Raw genomic sequence first — 15338 nt, forward strand, 5'->3', positions numbered from 1 at the left:
AAGTCCATCTACTCTGTGCTGAAATATCAACCCTGCCATAGTGGTTCTGTGGTGAAGAAACTATTCATCAAGTCTTCTCCCTTGGTACCCAACAGAGAACTGAAGAATCTACACCTGAGCCACACCCTCAAGTCTCAGCTGAACTCCCAGACCCACAGAACACATCCCTGCTGTGTCATAGCCAAATCCCTACTTAGTGAGACAGTTTGTCAAGCTTCCCCAAGGAGAGCAAGCCTGCTAAAGCAGTGTATATTTTGCCTCTGTTGTGGAAAACAATGCTTTGTGTATATTAGAGTCTCAAATGGCAAGGAGACAGCTCAGATGACATGACTAAGTAGACAATTTATTTCCTTTACAAACACTTGTGAATTATTGGTGTTTGAGGGGTCACTTACTATTAACTTTTTTTAGACCATAAACTGTACTTTTGTTTCCAAACACTATAATAGTTTGTCAAGAATATAAAACAGAGGGGCTGGAGAGATGGCTCAGTGGTTAAGAGCACTGGCTGCTCTTCCAGAGGTCCTGAGTTCAATTCCCAGCAACCACATGGTGGCTCACAACCATCTGTAATGAGATCTGGCGCCCTCTTCTGGCGTGTGGGCATACATGGAGGCAGAATGTTGTATACATAATAAGTAAAAAAAAAATAAAAATAAAATAAAATAAATTAAAAAAAAGAATATAAAACAGAATTAAAGAAATGGCCTCTTTTAAAGGAAGTTTAAAACTGTTACATGTGGTCCTCTGAAATATATAATAAAACCTTTCTGAAAAATGTACTAGTATAAGTTCAACATTTAAGTGGCCTCCAGCACATCTCTAGCTGCTGGGTCAACAACTTACCTGCTTGTTCTGCAGAGCTCGTTGGAAAAGTCGGAGAAAGGAAGCCAAACTGAAGCGGTACATGTTATTAATCTTAGACAAATCAGAGATGATAAAGTACATCTTGCTGGCACTCTCAGCCAAAGGCAGATAGGCATCCCGCTCCTGTGGATGGTTAGTGGAGACAGAAGAGGGATCATCTCATCCAGTGCTTTACTGCCACCTGCAGGCCACTGTACATACCTAGCCCTAGACTCTGTTCTTACCCAACAAATCAAGATGAAGAATTTCTGTAACTTAAGGTAATAGCATCTTTATTTATACAAATCTGAGGACAAAATGTCTTCACTCACTCAGAGTGCTTTGAGAAAGCACACAGAATGGATTCTGGAGGCAGGAAGTCCAAGGCTAAGGCACCAGCAGATCTGATGTCTACTGAAGGCTCATTTCCTGATCCCTGGGGTCCGGCGATTCTTTTTGTGCCTTCCAGAGTGGAAAGCAAGCACGTCTCCTTTGCCCTCTTTTATGAGGCATGGTAACTCTTCTCCCCCCTCTTAATCCTACCTCAGCAGAGAAGAAGTGCCTACATACGAATTTAAGAGTGAGGCTCAAACATTCACATTATAGCAAGACGTCTGAAATATTTTTCTAGCCCTAACATGGTAGAATCACAAATGGTTCATGGATTGGTCCTAGTCAAAACCAAGAGTATTGGAGACGAAGAAAGAATGAACAGTGGGTGGGGGCAGGTCGTTTAAGTGATGAAAGACCATGGCATGCCATCCTGCAAGAACACTTAAAGCAAGAACAGGTTGTTGGGGCAGAGGCAGGGAATGTGACTGTTAGGGGTGGTCATGACATCTGTACTTATTAAACGGGGGCCGCCTTTCTGACAAACAGCATGGGAGAGTAGGATAAATGGCTGCAAGGCTCTGAATGCAGGTGGGGTCTCATGTTCTTGTTACCGTGCTGCAAATACAAATATGACTTTGGTGGGTCCCATCTACAGACCATCAATGCTTACTGCATAAGAGAAAGCACAGTGCTCACAACGCTGTGGGAATGACTGCAGTCAATGCCGGTCAAGGTTAGCTTTGCAATGGCAGGTGGGATTGACTGGACTCGAGTCGGGCTTTGGTTTTTGGTCTTATTCTGGTTTCAACAGAGCTCTATTCGAAGCATACAATGTAGCAATAGACGAGAGTAAAATGTGAACAAGAGTACGGAAGTATTGGAAAGGAAGTATTGGAAAGGAGAAACAGAAAAGTCATCAAGGGGAACAGAAACAACTCAAGAACGTCAGCACGGCCAATAACTCTAGAATGTCAGTGTGCTAAAGGTCAGGTTGCTGCTTGAAAATCCACAGCGATATGAGTTTCCAGCAAAGCTCAATCACACTGTGCAGGAGAGAAAGAGATGAAGGCTGGAGCTTCACTAATGGAATCATCAAAGCGTAAGAAGGATTCCAAGGCAGCTGTAAGAGAGTGGTTCAGATGCTCACATTGACTGTCTACTCTGACCAGGGAAGAAAATGTTTGAAAAGAAATAGTATATGACCCAATTAGTACACTTAATCTGTCTTAAGATAAAAATCTGCTGAGCACAGTGACCCACCCTTGTCATCCTAGCACTCAGAAGGCTGAAGGGGGAGATCACTGCATGTCTTAAGCCAGCTGGGAGCAAAGCCAGTTAGGACTTGTGACAGCCATGGTGTCAACTTGACTATATCTGGAATGAGCTACAACCTAGAAATAGGGGGCACACCTGTAACAGATTTTCTGCTTGGTTTGAAGTGGGTGAATTCACTTCTAGTTTGGACCTTTGAGGTGAGAAAAAACATCTTTGAAGACACACATCTTTACTTCAAATCTTGAGGTGGAAAAAAATACCTTTATCATGGGCCATAGCTTCTGCTTGAATTCTATATAAGGACACAGAAGAAAGAAGCTTTTGCTCTTTGCCTACTTGGTCTTGTGTTGCTAGAAAGTCCATTTCTTCACTCTTTGGGATTCGGCATGTACAGAAGACCAGCTGAGGCACCCACTTTGTAGGACTGAGCAACTACTAGATTCTTAACTTTCTGTTCACAGCTAGCCACCATTGGATTCAATCTGACTACACACATTCTACCAAATTAACACAAATATTTAAGATTTATTGTAATGACTTATAGGTTAAAGTCCTGTAAATCATTCCAATAAATCCCATTTATATACAGAGATAGATTCATTCCATAATTTCGTGACTCTAGAGAACCCTGACTAATACAGACTATATAGCCTAAGACCCTGCCAAAAATACAAAAGAAAGGGAGGGAGGGAGGAACCAAGACAGAAAAATGTCTAAGAATGTTGCCACAGTTCAGATGTCTAGATTTAAACTCTTCCCTGAGAGTCTGTATGTTAACAGCTTACCTGAAGCCTATGGTGTTGTCAGAGAGGGAAGGACATTTTAAGAGGTAGCACGGGGGAGCTCTCAGTATAGTAAGCGCAGTGCCTTCAAAGAGGACCCACTGTGGGACCCTAGTTTCCCACACTCACTCCCCATATTCTCCCAGGCTCTCTCTCACACATACAAGAGATAGAGTTTCACCAAATCTTCCTACTAAGATATGCTGCCTGTCTTGCACAGCCCCGAAGAAACAAGTAAATGACCAATGAACCCTTTATTACAAGTTGATTTCCAAGGCATTCACTAAAGTAATGGAAGCCAACTGACACAGACGGCAAAGACGTTCTCTCACACCCTTTTCAAAACACTCGCTGTTAACTTCATCTTAAGGAACATCTCTATCATAAGTAACAAGGTGGCAGATGATGTCGAAGCAACCAGGGTGGACAGGAGCTGACCATACATACTCAGTGTGAGAGGCATCTTACCTGCCTCCCTAAAACAGGAATCACACCCCAGGCTCTGGTATTTTTGAATGGCTTTCATTTTTTACAAAATCATTCCCCTGAAGATCTGGCTGTACATGTTCTATCAAGTTAACACACATATTTAAGAAAAGCTGACATAAAAACACAGCAAAAGAAATAGTTACTTGGTCAAGGAAAATCTGGAGTTTATAAGATTCTTTAAGTGAGTCTTGTATAAGCGCACTGCTTGCTTTTGTCTGATTCAAAGATTCAATCAAATCCTTATTTTCCAAAATATTGCCTTGAGATGTAGCAAGTGTCTGCAGAATAAATTAATAATAAAAGAAATTAATAATAAATAATAAATTATATTAAGAAAATCAATTCAATGAAGCATGTAAACATGTTAACTATTAATGTGATAAAAATATTTTTTAAATTTCAACATTACTTAGCCTTCCTACATCAAATTAACTGCATATTTTATATTTACAAATATAACATTAGATACATTAGTATCTAATATTATATATTATACTAACATATAATAACCAAAAGTAAACACAGTTACATATTTAGTCATAATTTCATGCTAATTTTAATGTCATTTGAAATCCCAAGCATATAATGAATAATGAAACAACACGATAAAAAGGAATTATTAATTTAGAACAGTTTATTTTAATTATAACTTACTGTCAGGTAATGCTATTGTACACTGTAAAGATTTGTCACTCGTATTGATTTAATAAAACACTGAAATAGCCAGGCAGGAAGTATAGATGGGGCAACCAAACTAGGAGAATTCTGGGAAGAGAAAAGGCAGAGACGCAGTAACAAGCCAGACGCAGAGGAAGCAAGATAAGAATGCCTTACTGATGTCCAGGGAGATGTCCCCAGCTGGTACCTTGGGCAACTGAGGAGAGGGAACCTGAAATGATCCTATCCTATACTGATGAATATCTTACATATCACCTTAGAACCTGCATCTGGCGATGGATCGAGAGAGAGACAGAGACTCAATTTGGAGCAACGGTCTGAGCTCTTAAGGTCCAAATGAGGAGCAGAAGGAGGGAGAACACGAGCAAGGAAATCAGGACCACGAGGGATGCACCCACCCACTGTGACATTGGAACTGATTTATTGGGAGCCCACCAAGGCCAGCTGGACTGGGACTGAATAAGCATGGGTTGAAACTGGACTCTCTGAACATGGCGGACAATGAAGGCTGATGAGAAGCCAAGGACAATGGCACTAGGTTTCGATCCTAATACATGAACTGGCTTTGTGGGAGCTTAGCCCGTTTGGACGATCACCTTCCTGGACCTAGATAGAAGTGGGAGGACCTTGGTCTTCCCGCAGGGCAGGGAATTTGTACTGCTCTTCAGTATCGAGAGGGAGGGGGAATGGAGTGGGGGGAGTAGAAGAGGAGTGGGGATAGGGAAAGGGGAGTGGGGGGAGGGGCAATATTTGGGAGGAGGGGGGGGAATGGGGAATGGGGACAGGTGGAAATTTTAATTAAAAAAGAATAAAAATAATTTAAAAAAAAAAAGAATGCCTTACTGAAAAACGGTACAAGCCACGTGGCAAAACAAGAATTATGGGTTAATTTAAGTTGTAAGAGCTAGTTAATAATAAGCCTGAGCTAATTGGCCAAACAGTTTATAATTAATGTAGGCCTCTATGTGTTTCTTTGGGACTGAACGGCCGTGGAACTAGGCAGGACAGAAGCTTCCATCCACAATAACTCCTTCTGATATTCATTCTGAGAGAGAGATCCTTGTTTTCTGTTAGAATTGTGACTTTAAGATAACTTGTACTACTCTGGAAACATCATACACCTTATGGGTCACAGACACTTGTGGCTTGTATTTGATAAAGAAGCAGCAATAGGAAACTAGGCTGAAAGCTCATCACCTCCAACAGAGACTCCTCGAGTCTGGCTAGCTGTATCTTCTTATCTTCCTCCTGCTGCAACAGTTTCGTTTTCTGTTCTTCTAGATCAGGCTTTTCATGCTGAATAGTTAAGGCTAAAAGCTTAAAAAAGAAAAACAAAAGAAGAAATTCCAACAATGATCTTTAAAAGAGAATAAAGCTTTTGACCAGGCCTTAGAAATGAGCAAATACAACAAATACTGTGATAAATGTGACATTATTTGATTCTTTCTAATTAAGTACAAGATACTTCCACATTTGTACCTGACAAGAAACAGAAAATAGATGTCAAAAGCAATCACTGCAATGACAAATATGTAAAAATCACAGTATTTGTTAAGTATGAAAAATTTCATTCTAAAGTTAGATTAAAATATGAAAACTATGTAACTCGTATTAGCTACTAACAAACATTTACTTATGATATAAGACATATTAAAACATTACATTATCAGGGCCAGTGAGATGGCTTAGTGGGTGAAGGCACCTGCCACAGTTTAATTACCTGAGTCTGATCCTCAGAATGTATGTGGGGAAATGACTTCAAGTTGTCCTCCGACCCTAACATACACATCATAGACCACGGATACCCATAGATATATACATGTAGACACACAGATAAATAATTCAAAAATTAAATATCGCATCATCAAAACAACATTGAAATAACATTTTGTACCAACAAATATTATTACAATTAAAAAGACAAACAAAAAAACACATTTTCCTCAAAAATGCCATAATAAGGGCTGGAGAGATGGCTCAGTGGTTAAGAGCATTGCCTGCTCTTCCAAAGGTTCTGAGTTCAATTCCCAGCAACCACATGGTGGCTCACAACCATCTGTAATGATGTCTGATGCCCTCTTCTGGCCTGCAGACATACACACAGACAGAATATTGTATACATAATAAAGAAATAAATGTTTTTTTAAAATGCCATAGTAATATCTACTATTTTGTATGCTAATTTGAAAATAAAGCAATTTCAAAAACAACTCAATGAAAATAAAAATAGTATCAATTTTTTTAAAAGAGAACTTTCCTATACTTCCTATACTGTTCTTAGGGAAATCCAACATTCCAGTCATGTTGGAAAAAAATTTATTTTTTGTGATAAAAGTATTTTTTAATTGTCTCTATGAAGCTGTATGTTTTTCCGGCTCCCTTCCCCTGAAACTGTCTGTACCTTGTGCTCTTGCCATAGGAAGACCTGCAGTGCTCCTCACACCCGTTACTAAGGGAAGCTTGCAGAGCAAAGAAGCAATTTTTCAATAAGCTCTGAGTGACTGTTCAAATATTGATATGTGCCAGGTGGTGGTGGCGCATGCCTTTAATCCCAGCACTTGGGAGGCAGAGGCAGGCGGATCTCTGGGAGTTCGAGGCCAGCCTGGTCTACAAGAGCTAGTTCCAGGACAGGAACCAAAAAGCTACGAAAATCAAAAAAAAAAAAAATTGATATGTAAGAATTATAACTCAAAGTATAAATACTTGGAGAGCCGTATGGCATAAGAAAAGAATATTTTGAAGTAGCAGCTTTGAACTTCAATAGTGAAAATTACACAGATGTACATGTTATTATAGAGAGTGAAAGAAGAAGATAATACTGTTAAATGAATGAAAAAAGTGAAGGTACTAAAAATCAACACACATTTCTTTGCAGAGGAAAAGCAAAGAATGTACAAATAAAAGTATGTACACTTAAAAAAACCATCTTTAATCTCAAACATTAATTCTATCCTAACAAATCCATTCCTAGCAAACACGGCTCTGTAAGTGTCCATGCCCACACACCTGCCCTCGAAGTCCACTTCTGGTCGTGGTGAAGTTCACCTCAGTCACAATGGACGCGGCATCAGGTGGGATGAAGGGATTTGGATTTCTTGTTGACAAGAAAAGGCGGAAATCTTCATTGTAGTCAATGATTTTGTCACCTATTTGTACCACATACCGTGGACCTATCAAAAACACACATACAAACACAATTAGTTGTCCTGAAACTTCTGTATAGTCAATGAACCTCCCGTGAAAGTTTTTAAAAACTGCAAGAATTTCTGCATATAGACTAAAAAAAAAAAACTATATGGCAGTGAGTTTCCCTGACATTCAAAGACAACTATGACAAATTCATTAACATTCAGAAACTACATTTTACTGAAAAACAGGCCACAGACAACACATGCTCTTTCCTTGCGGATTTCACTCTTCCTTGAGTTCCTGCTAACTGTCCAACTTTAGTATTTACATAGGTCGAATAAGATCAAGATAATCCTGGGGTAAGGAAGTAACAATAGGATACCACCTATAATGGGTATTGTCTTAATACTGACCTATGTTCATATTCCAATTTTTTCTAAAAGAGTTGTTTATATATGTCTAAAGTCATCACATATTGCTTGCAGGGGCTGGAGAGATGGTTCAGTGGTTAAGAGTACTGACTGCTCTTCCAGATGGAACTAGGTGATTCCCAGCACCCACATGGCAGCTCACAACTGTCTGAAGATCCAGTTGCAGGGGATCTGACACCTTCACACCAATGCACATAAAATAAAGTTAAACAAACCATAAAAAAATATTTTTTTAAAAAAAAATTTGCTTGCAAAAATAGTCTATAAGCAGCATCTGGGACAAGGGCTTCAGAAAAATTCTCACAGTTCTCAGAACTGGTAAGAGTGGCTAGCTGTGCTCAAACTGTTTGCACATGTCACAGGTGTGCTAAGCACGTGCTTTCTTTTTAGGAAGTGCATGCTTAAACAGCTACCCTGAGTGAAAAGTCCTGAGTCTCTAATGAGCATCCCCAAGGACAACAATTACATACACTGTCACAACTTGCAATGACAACGGATAATCAGTGTGAACTTTGCCCCACACTGCGTTGTGGGACAATTAAGCATTTCTTATGTGGCTGCACCAGAAGAGACTCTTGTAAGCTTGTTTCTGGTTTTAAAAATTGGTACTCAAGAAACTCAAACATTTACCTTGAGCAACCAGATCTCGTCTCAACAGTGGATAAAGAACAGGCTCCACCCCATCCATCTCTTGTATAATGAGGGTTTTCCCAAAACGCACTGCCAACTCGAGAGCTGTGATAAAGTTACTGTCCTGTGGTAATAAAGGAAAGCACATACTAATTCCTTCTCTTAATGCTTACAAAGGATCTTATAAACAATGGATGAAGATACCAACAGAAGTACACATAAGAAAAATAAAGCTTTAAAATTATTGTGACAAAATAAATCCAACTAACACAAGCTCTTCCTTCCCTATTAAATTCTAAGTGTCTGCTATATTACTGCTAATCATAAAAATGATTTGGGGAGCAGATCTTTAGAGCATTCTCACCCTGCATACCTGTAAGCAAGTGTGTGCCAACTGAATGGCAAACGTTCATGTCCGCCACAATACAAAAGCTCCCATCAAGTTTACACTATACTTACAAGTTGTTACAAAAATAAAATTCCAATCTCTACCTGCAATAAATGGCCATGTATTAAAAGAAACTACTTCACTGTGTTCCAAGTTTAAAAAAACAAGATGAAAAATTCCTATAAATTTGTCTTTATAAGCAAGGATTAATATTGTGAAAGGAATATTAGGTAAGATTTTATAATTGATCAGGAATTTTTAGGCTTTCTGTCTATCAAAAGCCAAGTTTTAAATATTATTCCAAGCCTCCACGTGGAAGGAAAACAAATGCAAAATCTCCTAAGTGAAAGCAGAGGAGGATACACTGCCCACGACTCAGTCAACAGCAGACCCCACAAGATGACCAGACTCACACTTCCCCTTGACCGGTGATATCATGGGTGTTCAGAACACAAGTTGTGGTAACTCTGGAGTGTATCCGTATCGTATGATTGCTAGCTGCCTGTAAGTACACCACACTGATGGTGTACAGTCCTGATGCTTGAAGATGCACCTGTGCACCTGGCTGTATTTTATCAATATTTAGCCAATGTTTTCTTTCTACTTATTTTTTTTTTAAAAAAAAGCTAGCTGCAAGTTGGGCATGCCTGGAAGTTCCTGGACTGTTACAACATCCAGGCATGTACTACCTCCCCCATGATGCCCTCCAGTGCTACTGGTTTCTGCCTCCACACAACCTGCCCTTATATATATATTTTATAATTTATGTTTTTCTGTACCCAGTCTTTGTTTAGATGAGTTAAATAACATCATGCACTGCTACTATCCCTGGTATAGTGGTTGATACAATAACCTGTTGCACAGGCCTGTGGCCTGAAAGCCAGAGGTTATAATAAGCAGCCAGGCGTATGGCAGGCTACAATGTCAGATATGGGGATGTATTCAATGTTCATACTGGAGAATTTCCCAAGAATGCATTTCTCAAGAATTATCCCAACTGGTACATAACAAATGTCTATATATTATACATCACTTAATTTCTAGCTATTATTAGCACATACAAATGAGATAGAAACTTTTATAGGGAATGTGAAATTTGGAAATAATTTTTCAAATACCTTAAGAGTATCTATAAAAACTAATCAAATGTTGATCCTTACAAACTCGATTAAGACCACAATAATTTCCTTAGTAAGGCAAATTAGGCAGGGAGGGTCACTGCCAAAGCACTACACTACAGTTCATTTGACACTAACTGGGGCACAGTGTAAACGTTTGTCTCCTTAACTCCTCTTATGAGGAGGAGGAGCTGTGCCTCCGCCACTCACTGTTGGAAATCCCAGGGCTCAGATGAGTCACTAGCACCAAAAACAATGTGCTTTGGGCTTTGCTGGAAGTGCCAGACCTACAGCCCAGATTCCCAGAGGAACACTGCGAGCAGCTCATTCTGCACGTGTCTTCTTGTTACAGCCCTGAGCTGGATTCACTGTTGGTTCACCTGCAGTCAGGACCTAGGTTATAAGTGGTGCATACCTGTTGGTTAATAACTTCCAAGCGTGAGTCTTGCAGATGTGTCTTTAACCACTCTGTCGCCTGAGAAGACGGATCTATCAGGAATGGGCACACACGACTCTGGGGGGGAAAACCTTTTTAAATAATGGTGAAGTTTTATTTAAATAAAAACAAATTCCTAAAACTTGTCAATCCATTGCAAAATTAGCTTTTCTGTGTCTTTGTAGAACACAACTCTATCAAGCACAAAGTGGAAGAGACGGTGTGGCTTGTAGCTGCACCGAAAAGCACTTAGATAAATTACTAGGATCGAGTGATAAACAATTAAATCTAACTACTATAAAGTGAGCGTACTCTGCAGACTTCCTTAGAGGGACACTGAATAGGCAATCCATCCATCAGGGTCGAGAGAAGTAGGAACTCCTTTCCGCAGGCTGTCTCATACTGCTAGAGCTCTACGCACTGACGCTGCCCTCCATCAGCGCTGAGCAGATTGGAGGGACGCAACATACAAACAGAAAATGCACATCACCTAGGTGATATTTTTATTTGTTTATTTTATGTTATGTACATTAATGTTTTGCCTCATGTATGCCTGGGTGAGGGTGCCAGGTCCCCTGGAACTGAAGTTAGAGAGAGCTGTGAGCTACCTTGTAGGTGCTGGGAATTGAACCAGGTTCTCTGGAAAAGCAGTCAGTGCTATAACCACTGAGTCATCTCTTCAGCCCTATCTATATGATAGTTTTAAATAAACATTATCTAGTAAATGGTTTTAAACAACAAATCAATTTTTCTGAAATTTTCTCACTTAAAGAACAACACACTTGCTATACTGATAAGAGAACACACATGACAGTAGGTGTAATGCAGAGACTTCGGCTGTGCCCCCCAGAACACTTCGGGAACTTCCGTGGTACGTCAGAGGAAGGCGGTAGCAGGAACGGACAACTCGCCCAAACAGTTTCCATCAGCAACAGTGTTTGGACTTTCCAACAGCTGTTCTGAGTCTTGGTTCTCCAGACAAGAAGCTCCTCCCACTGCGCCTCCTCACACAAGCCCACCCACTGCGTGCTCCTCACCAGGAATACAGTGGCCTCTATGCTCCACTGTATGAAGGCATGACCCCTGGCAAAAGGACTTGGCTAGCAAATGGCCTCTTCAGTGTTACTGTGTGTTTGAATCTGGCTTTCTGCTAACATTCAGTAATAAACATTTCAGTTCTAGAAGATTTTGTCACACCCTCAACATCATTACTTTTAAAATTAAAAGATTTCTTACCCATGATTTTAAACCAATGATCTGATGCAGTCAGAAAAAAAAAAAGAGGTTTATTTTTAAGTGTCTCATTTTAGCAAAGTATGTGTAACAAATCTATACCAACTTACAAGTCGGTTTTCATCTTATATATACTTCTTCACAGAACTTTAGACAAACTCTCTAAGGTACATTTTATCTCTGTGTTCCATGATAAAAATTCAGTTAAAATTACACTGAGCACATTGTTACAAATAAAAAATCATGAGCTTCCATTCCTTCATTTTCTCACCTATAGTGCTAGGTGACAACCAATACAGACAAAGATTCCAGAAATGAGGAAAACGAATTTCCTTACCTTCAATGACTTCACGTCCAGTTAAGAAGCAAAAATGAAAACTGCATGATGAGGAAGTACACAAGATACACAGGACACATGGACTTGGAGTAGGAAAAGCCAGGTCAAACTAAGCCAAGAAAGTTTATCCAGGTAAAGGAGCTAATCCCACGATTAGCTACAGAGGCTACAGAGGTTGGAGCCCTGGGACATTTCCAGCACACTCGTTACATGACGAGTAAAGGAAAGTCCCTGGCATACACTGAGGGACACTGTGATGAGCAGACTAACACTTCAGGAACATCACTCCAAGGAAAGGAAATAAGCAACACAGGGGGGAATGTGCTGATGGCACAGCCATTTTTCTCTTGGTACAAAATGAAGCCACAGAAGTGAATGTCAGTAAACATGATGGTTCTGGAGAAATCTGAGAAATGCATTTAGCAACAACAAGTCACAGGTCTGGGCCTAAATTACTGAGCTAAGATCATGCTACCTCCCAGAGAAAAGTAAGAGAAACAGGCCATGAGCATGCAGAGGGCAAGAGAGGGCTTATAATGGAGAGTAGCCTGTTCTACCCTGCACGGCGCACTTAGGGTATCTGATGCATCACATTCAGAGAGTGGCCACCTGCCACTGCACAGAAATGCGAAACAAGAGGCTCATCTGAATCCTTTTAGAAGAGTAACAGGCTGGTGAGTGGGCAGAGGAGAGAGGAATACATTTTTAACATGGAAACAAACTGAAATTGGTCAACATGAAATTAGTAAAAGCCAATGTTCCTGAAAGATAGAGGCAAGCTGTCTGTGATCAAATCTATCCACTCCTTAAGACAGAGGGAGCTGGTGTGCTGACATGAGCCTATACATACTGGGCTTTGTGAAGTGGACTCAGAAACATCAGGAGTTCAAGGTCAGCCTCAGCTGCGTAGCAAGTTTACTCCTTAGCAAATTCATTTTACAAATGTTACCTAGTATGTTCATACATGTTATTAAGCATGTGCTTCCCAATCACACATTTAACTACAACATATTTCAGGCCTAATATATCTTAGATTTGGGATACAACGTAGACCATAATTGCAAATTAATCTATTTTCCAAGTAATTTTTTGGGGTGGACAGTGAGGATGCATTAGGAGTGTGCATAAGTATTCAAAAAACTTGTCAATATTAAATGAAATTTAATATAAGGTTATTATTAAAGTTAAATTCGCAGGCAAGTTCCCATATTGATTATGAAACCCAATTCTGAAGACAAAGTTGTCTTTTTGTTATTATCAATATATACATATATTTTCTCATAAACATATTTTCGAAAGGCTTACCTTCCCCATCATTCATTCTTAGGAAATAATTCTTAAAACATCATAGCTCTTGGGGGAATTACTTGTGGTTCGTTTTGCTCTGAGGTTTTGTGATATCATCTCACTATGTATATACAACCTATGATGACCTTGAACTCCTCAAAATCCTCCTGCATTAGCCTCTCAGGCTAGGATAGCATGAGTGTGCCACTATGTCAGACTTATCAACACTTGCAAATTATGACTTTCTTTGATAACTGAAGTGAGCAGAAGGAATATGAGTCCAAAACATTGAAGGAAGAATCAATAAGTATGACAAGCATGATAGAAATACACAGAGTGTAAATACACAGAACACAGGTAACACCCTCACACAGCATGTTATCTGCAAAAGCATGATAGAAATGCACAGAGTGTAAATACACAGAACACAGGTAACACCCCCCACAGCATGTTATCTGCAAAAGCAATTGAGACTCCAGATGTCTATGTCAGTGCAGAAGAAGATAAAAAACTGTTCAGAAAACAAATCAAAAAACAGTAAAATCAATTTAAACTAATAAACCATTCAATTTGTAGTCAATTTGTGACTTCTTCCAGGCAAAGTATGGACAGTTAATTAATAGATATAATAAGACAAAACAAACTAGAGAAATAAATAGGACACAAGCCAAGAATCATATAAAATATTTTCATGCTACCTAAGGAGGAACATTTAATGTACACAGGCACACACACACAAACTTGAGGGTGGTAAGATAATAAAGAAAAAAATGTTCAGAAAAAAAAGGTTAGAGAGAGGAAAGAGAGAGAGAATAATGGTGTGTAAAGTGTTATCTGTTGAGACAGGACAGTAATCCTATCACTTAAGAAGAAAATTAGCACACACTTCACAGAGGCCACAAGGACAGTTCAGATGATGGCACTGGCCCCAAGCCTGACCACACAGAAGACCTACACGTCTTCAAGCTTCATGCATGAATGCGCACACATGCAATAAACAAATGTAGAAAATGTGAAAGGTTCACCAACTTAATGATAAAACCAAACTTCATTTAAAGTTTGTGATTGAGTCATGAAGCAAAACAAAAGGGCATAACTGTGAGAAGGAGACAGTGAGGCCATGACGGTGATGGCGGTGAGAGAAAGACACTGAGGGGAGGAGAAAGCAGAACAGAGTGAGTGCAGAGCGTGGAAGCCACCACTGAACAATGTACTAAGTTGCTAGTCTATGATGTTTGTAACCATGGCTCTCAGTGGGTTATCATATTCACTGCTAAGAAAGTATTTTCAACTGTAGGAAAACACACGACATGAAGAATTTTTCAAAATGTACAGAAAACCCAAAACTGTTTTCCTCATTGAAGAATTTTGTTTGGTAAATTAAATTAAATTGAAATACAAAATTTATGAAAGAAAATAGAGTATGAGATAATTCAGGGTACTCTACAATATAACTATGATTACTGCAAAGTTCAATTTTAAGTATTTTATCATCATAAAATGCCATCTTAGCTTACACTTTTGTATTTAATTGAAAATAAATTTCATTGAACACTAGATAATCAACTTTAATTGTCAATTTTTTGTCATTTTATTGAACTAAAGAAAGAATAGCTTCAGAGTTACAGCGTGTTTACACTACAGGGTAGACAGTTTTCAACATAATACCTGAGACTATCTTATCAGTTACCTGTAGAATCACAATGGCATTCTCTACAGAGAGGTCATCAGATGGAAGGCCTTCACTTTTCCAGATCAACTGCTCACTTTCAGTACAAAGAAATCTCCTTAGATCAAATTCTGAAAATCAAAAGCATCAAGCAGTCACTACAGCAACCAGTGCCTGACAGACAGACTGACACCATAACGACCAACACCAGACAGACAGACTGGCACCATAGCAACCAGCACCTGACAGACAGACCAGTACAGGAGGCTGTAGCATG

General features: G+C 39.4%; 1 protein-coding gene across 7 annotated transcripts in view; it reads right to left on the reverse strand.

Annotated features, from left to right (window-relative positions):
• Positions 1-15338, reverse strand: part of Dync2h1 (dynein cytoplasmic 2 heavy chain 1) — a 218578-nt gene that overhangs the window by 85577 nt on the left and 117663 nt on the right. For 3 of the 7 annotated variants that reach the window (XM_057766375.1, XM_057766374.1, XM_057766372.1), the window contains 8 exons: positions 15083-15192; positions 11772-11792; positions 10515-10613; positions 8594-8717; positions 7410-7573; positions 5601-5720; positions 3869-4003; positions 847-990 (listed from right to left, as the gene is read on the reverse strand). In XM_057766375.1, the coding sequence (XP_057622358.1) occupies positions 847-990; positions 3869-4003; positions 5601-5720; positions 7410-7573; positions 8594-8717; positions 10515-10613; positions 11772-11792; positions 15083-15192 (917 nt within the window). Of the gene's footprint in view, positions 1-846; positions 991-3868; positions 4004-5600; positions 5721-6123; positions 6180-7409; positions 7574-8593; positions 8718-10514; positions 10628-11771; positions 11793-12105; positions 14542-15082; positions 15193-15338 lie in introns of those variants that run through there. The other 4 variants (XM_057766373.1, XM_057766376.1, XR_009056968.1 and 1 more) reach the window with 4 other exon arrangements.

This window comes from Chionomys nivalis, chromosome 4, assembly GCF_950005125.1.
Source record: "Chionomys nivalis chromosome 4, mChiNiv1.1, whole genome shotgun sequence".
Lineage (NCBI taxonomy): Eukaryota > Metazoa > Chordata > Mammalia > Rodentia > Cricetidae > Chionomys > Chionomys nivalis.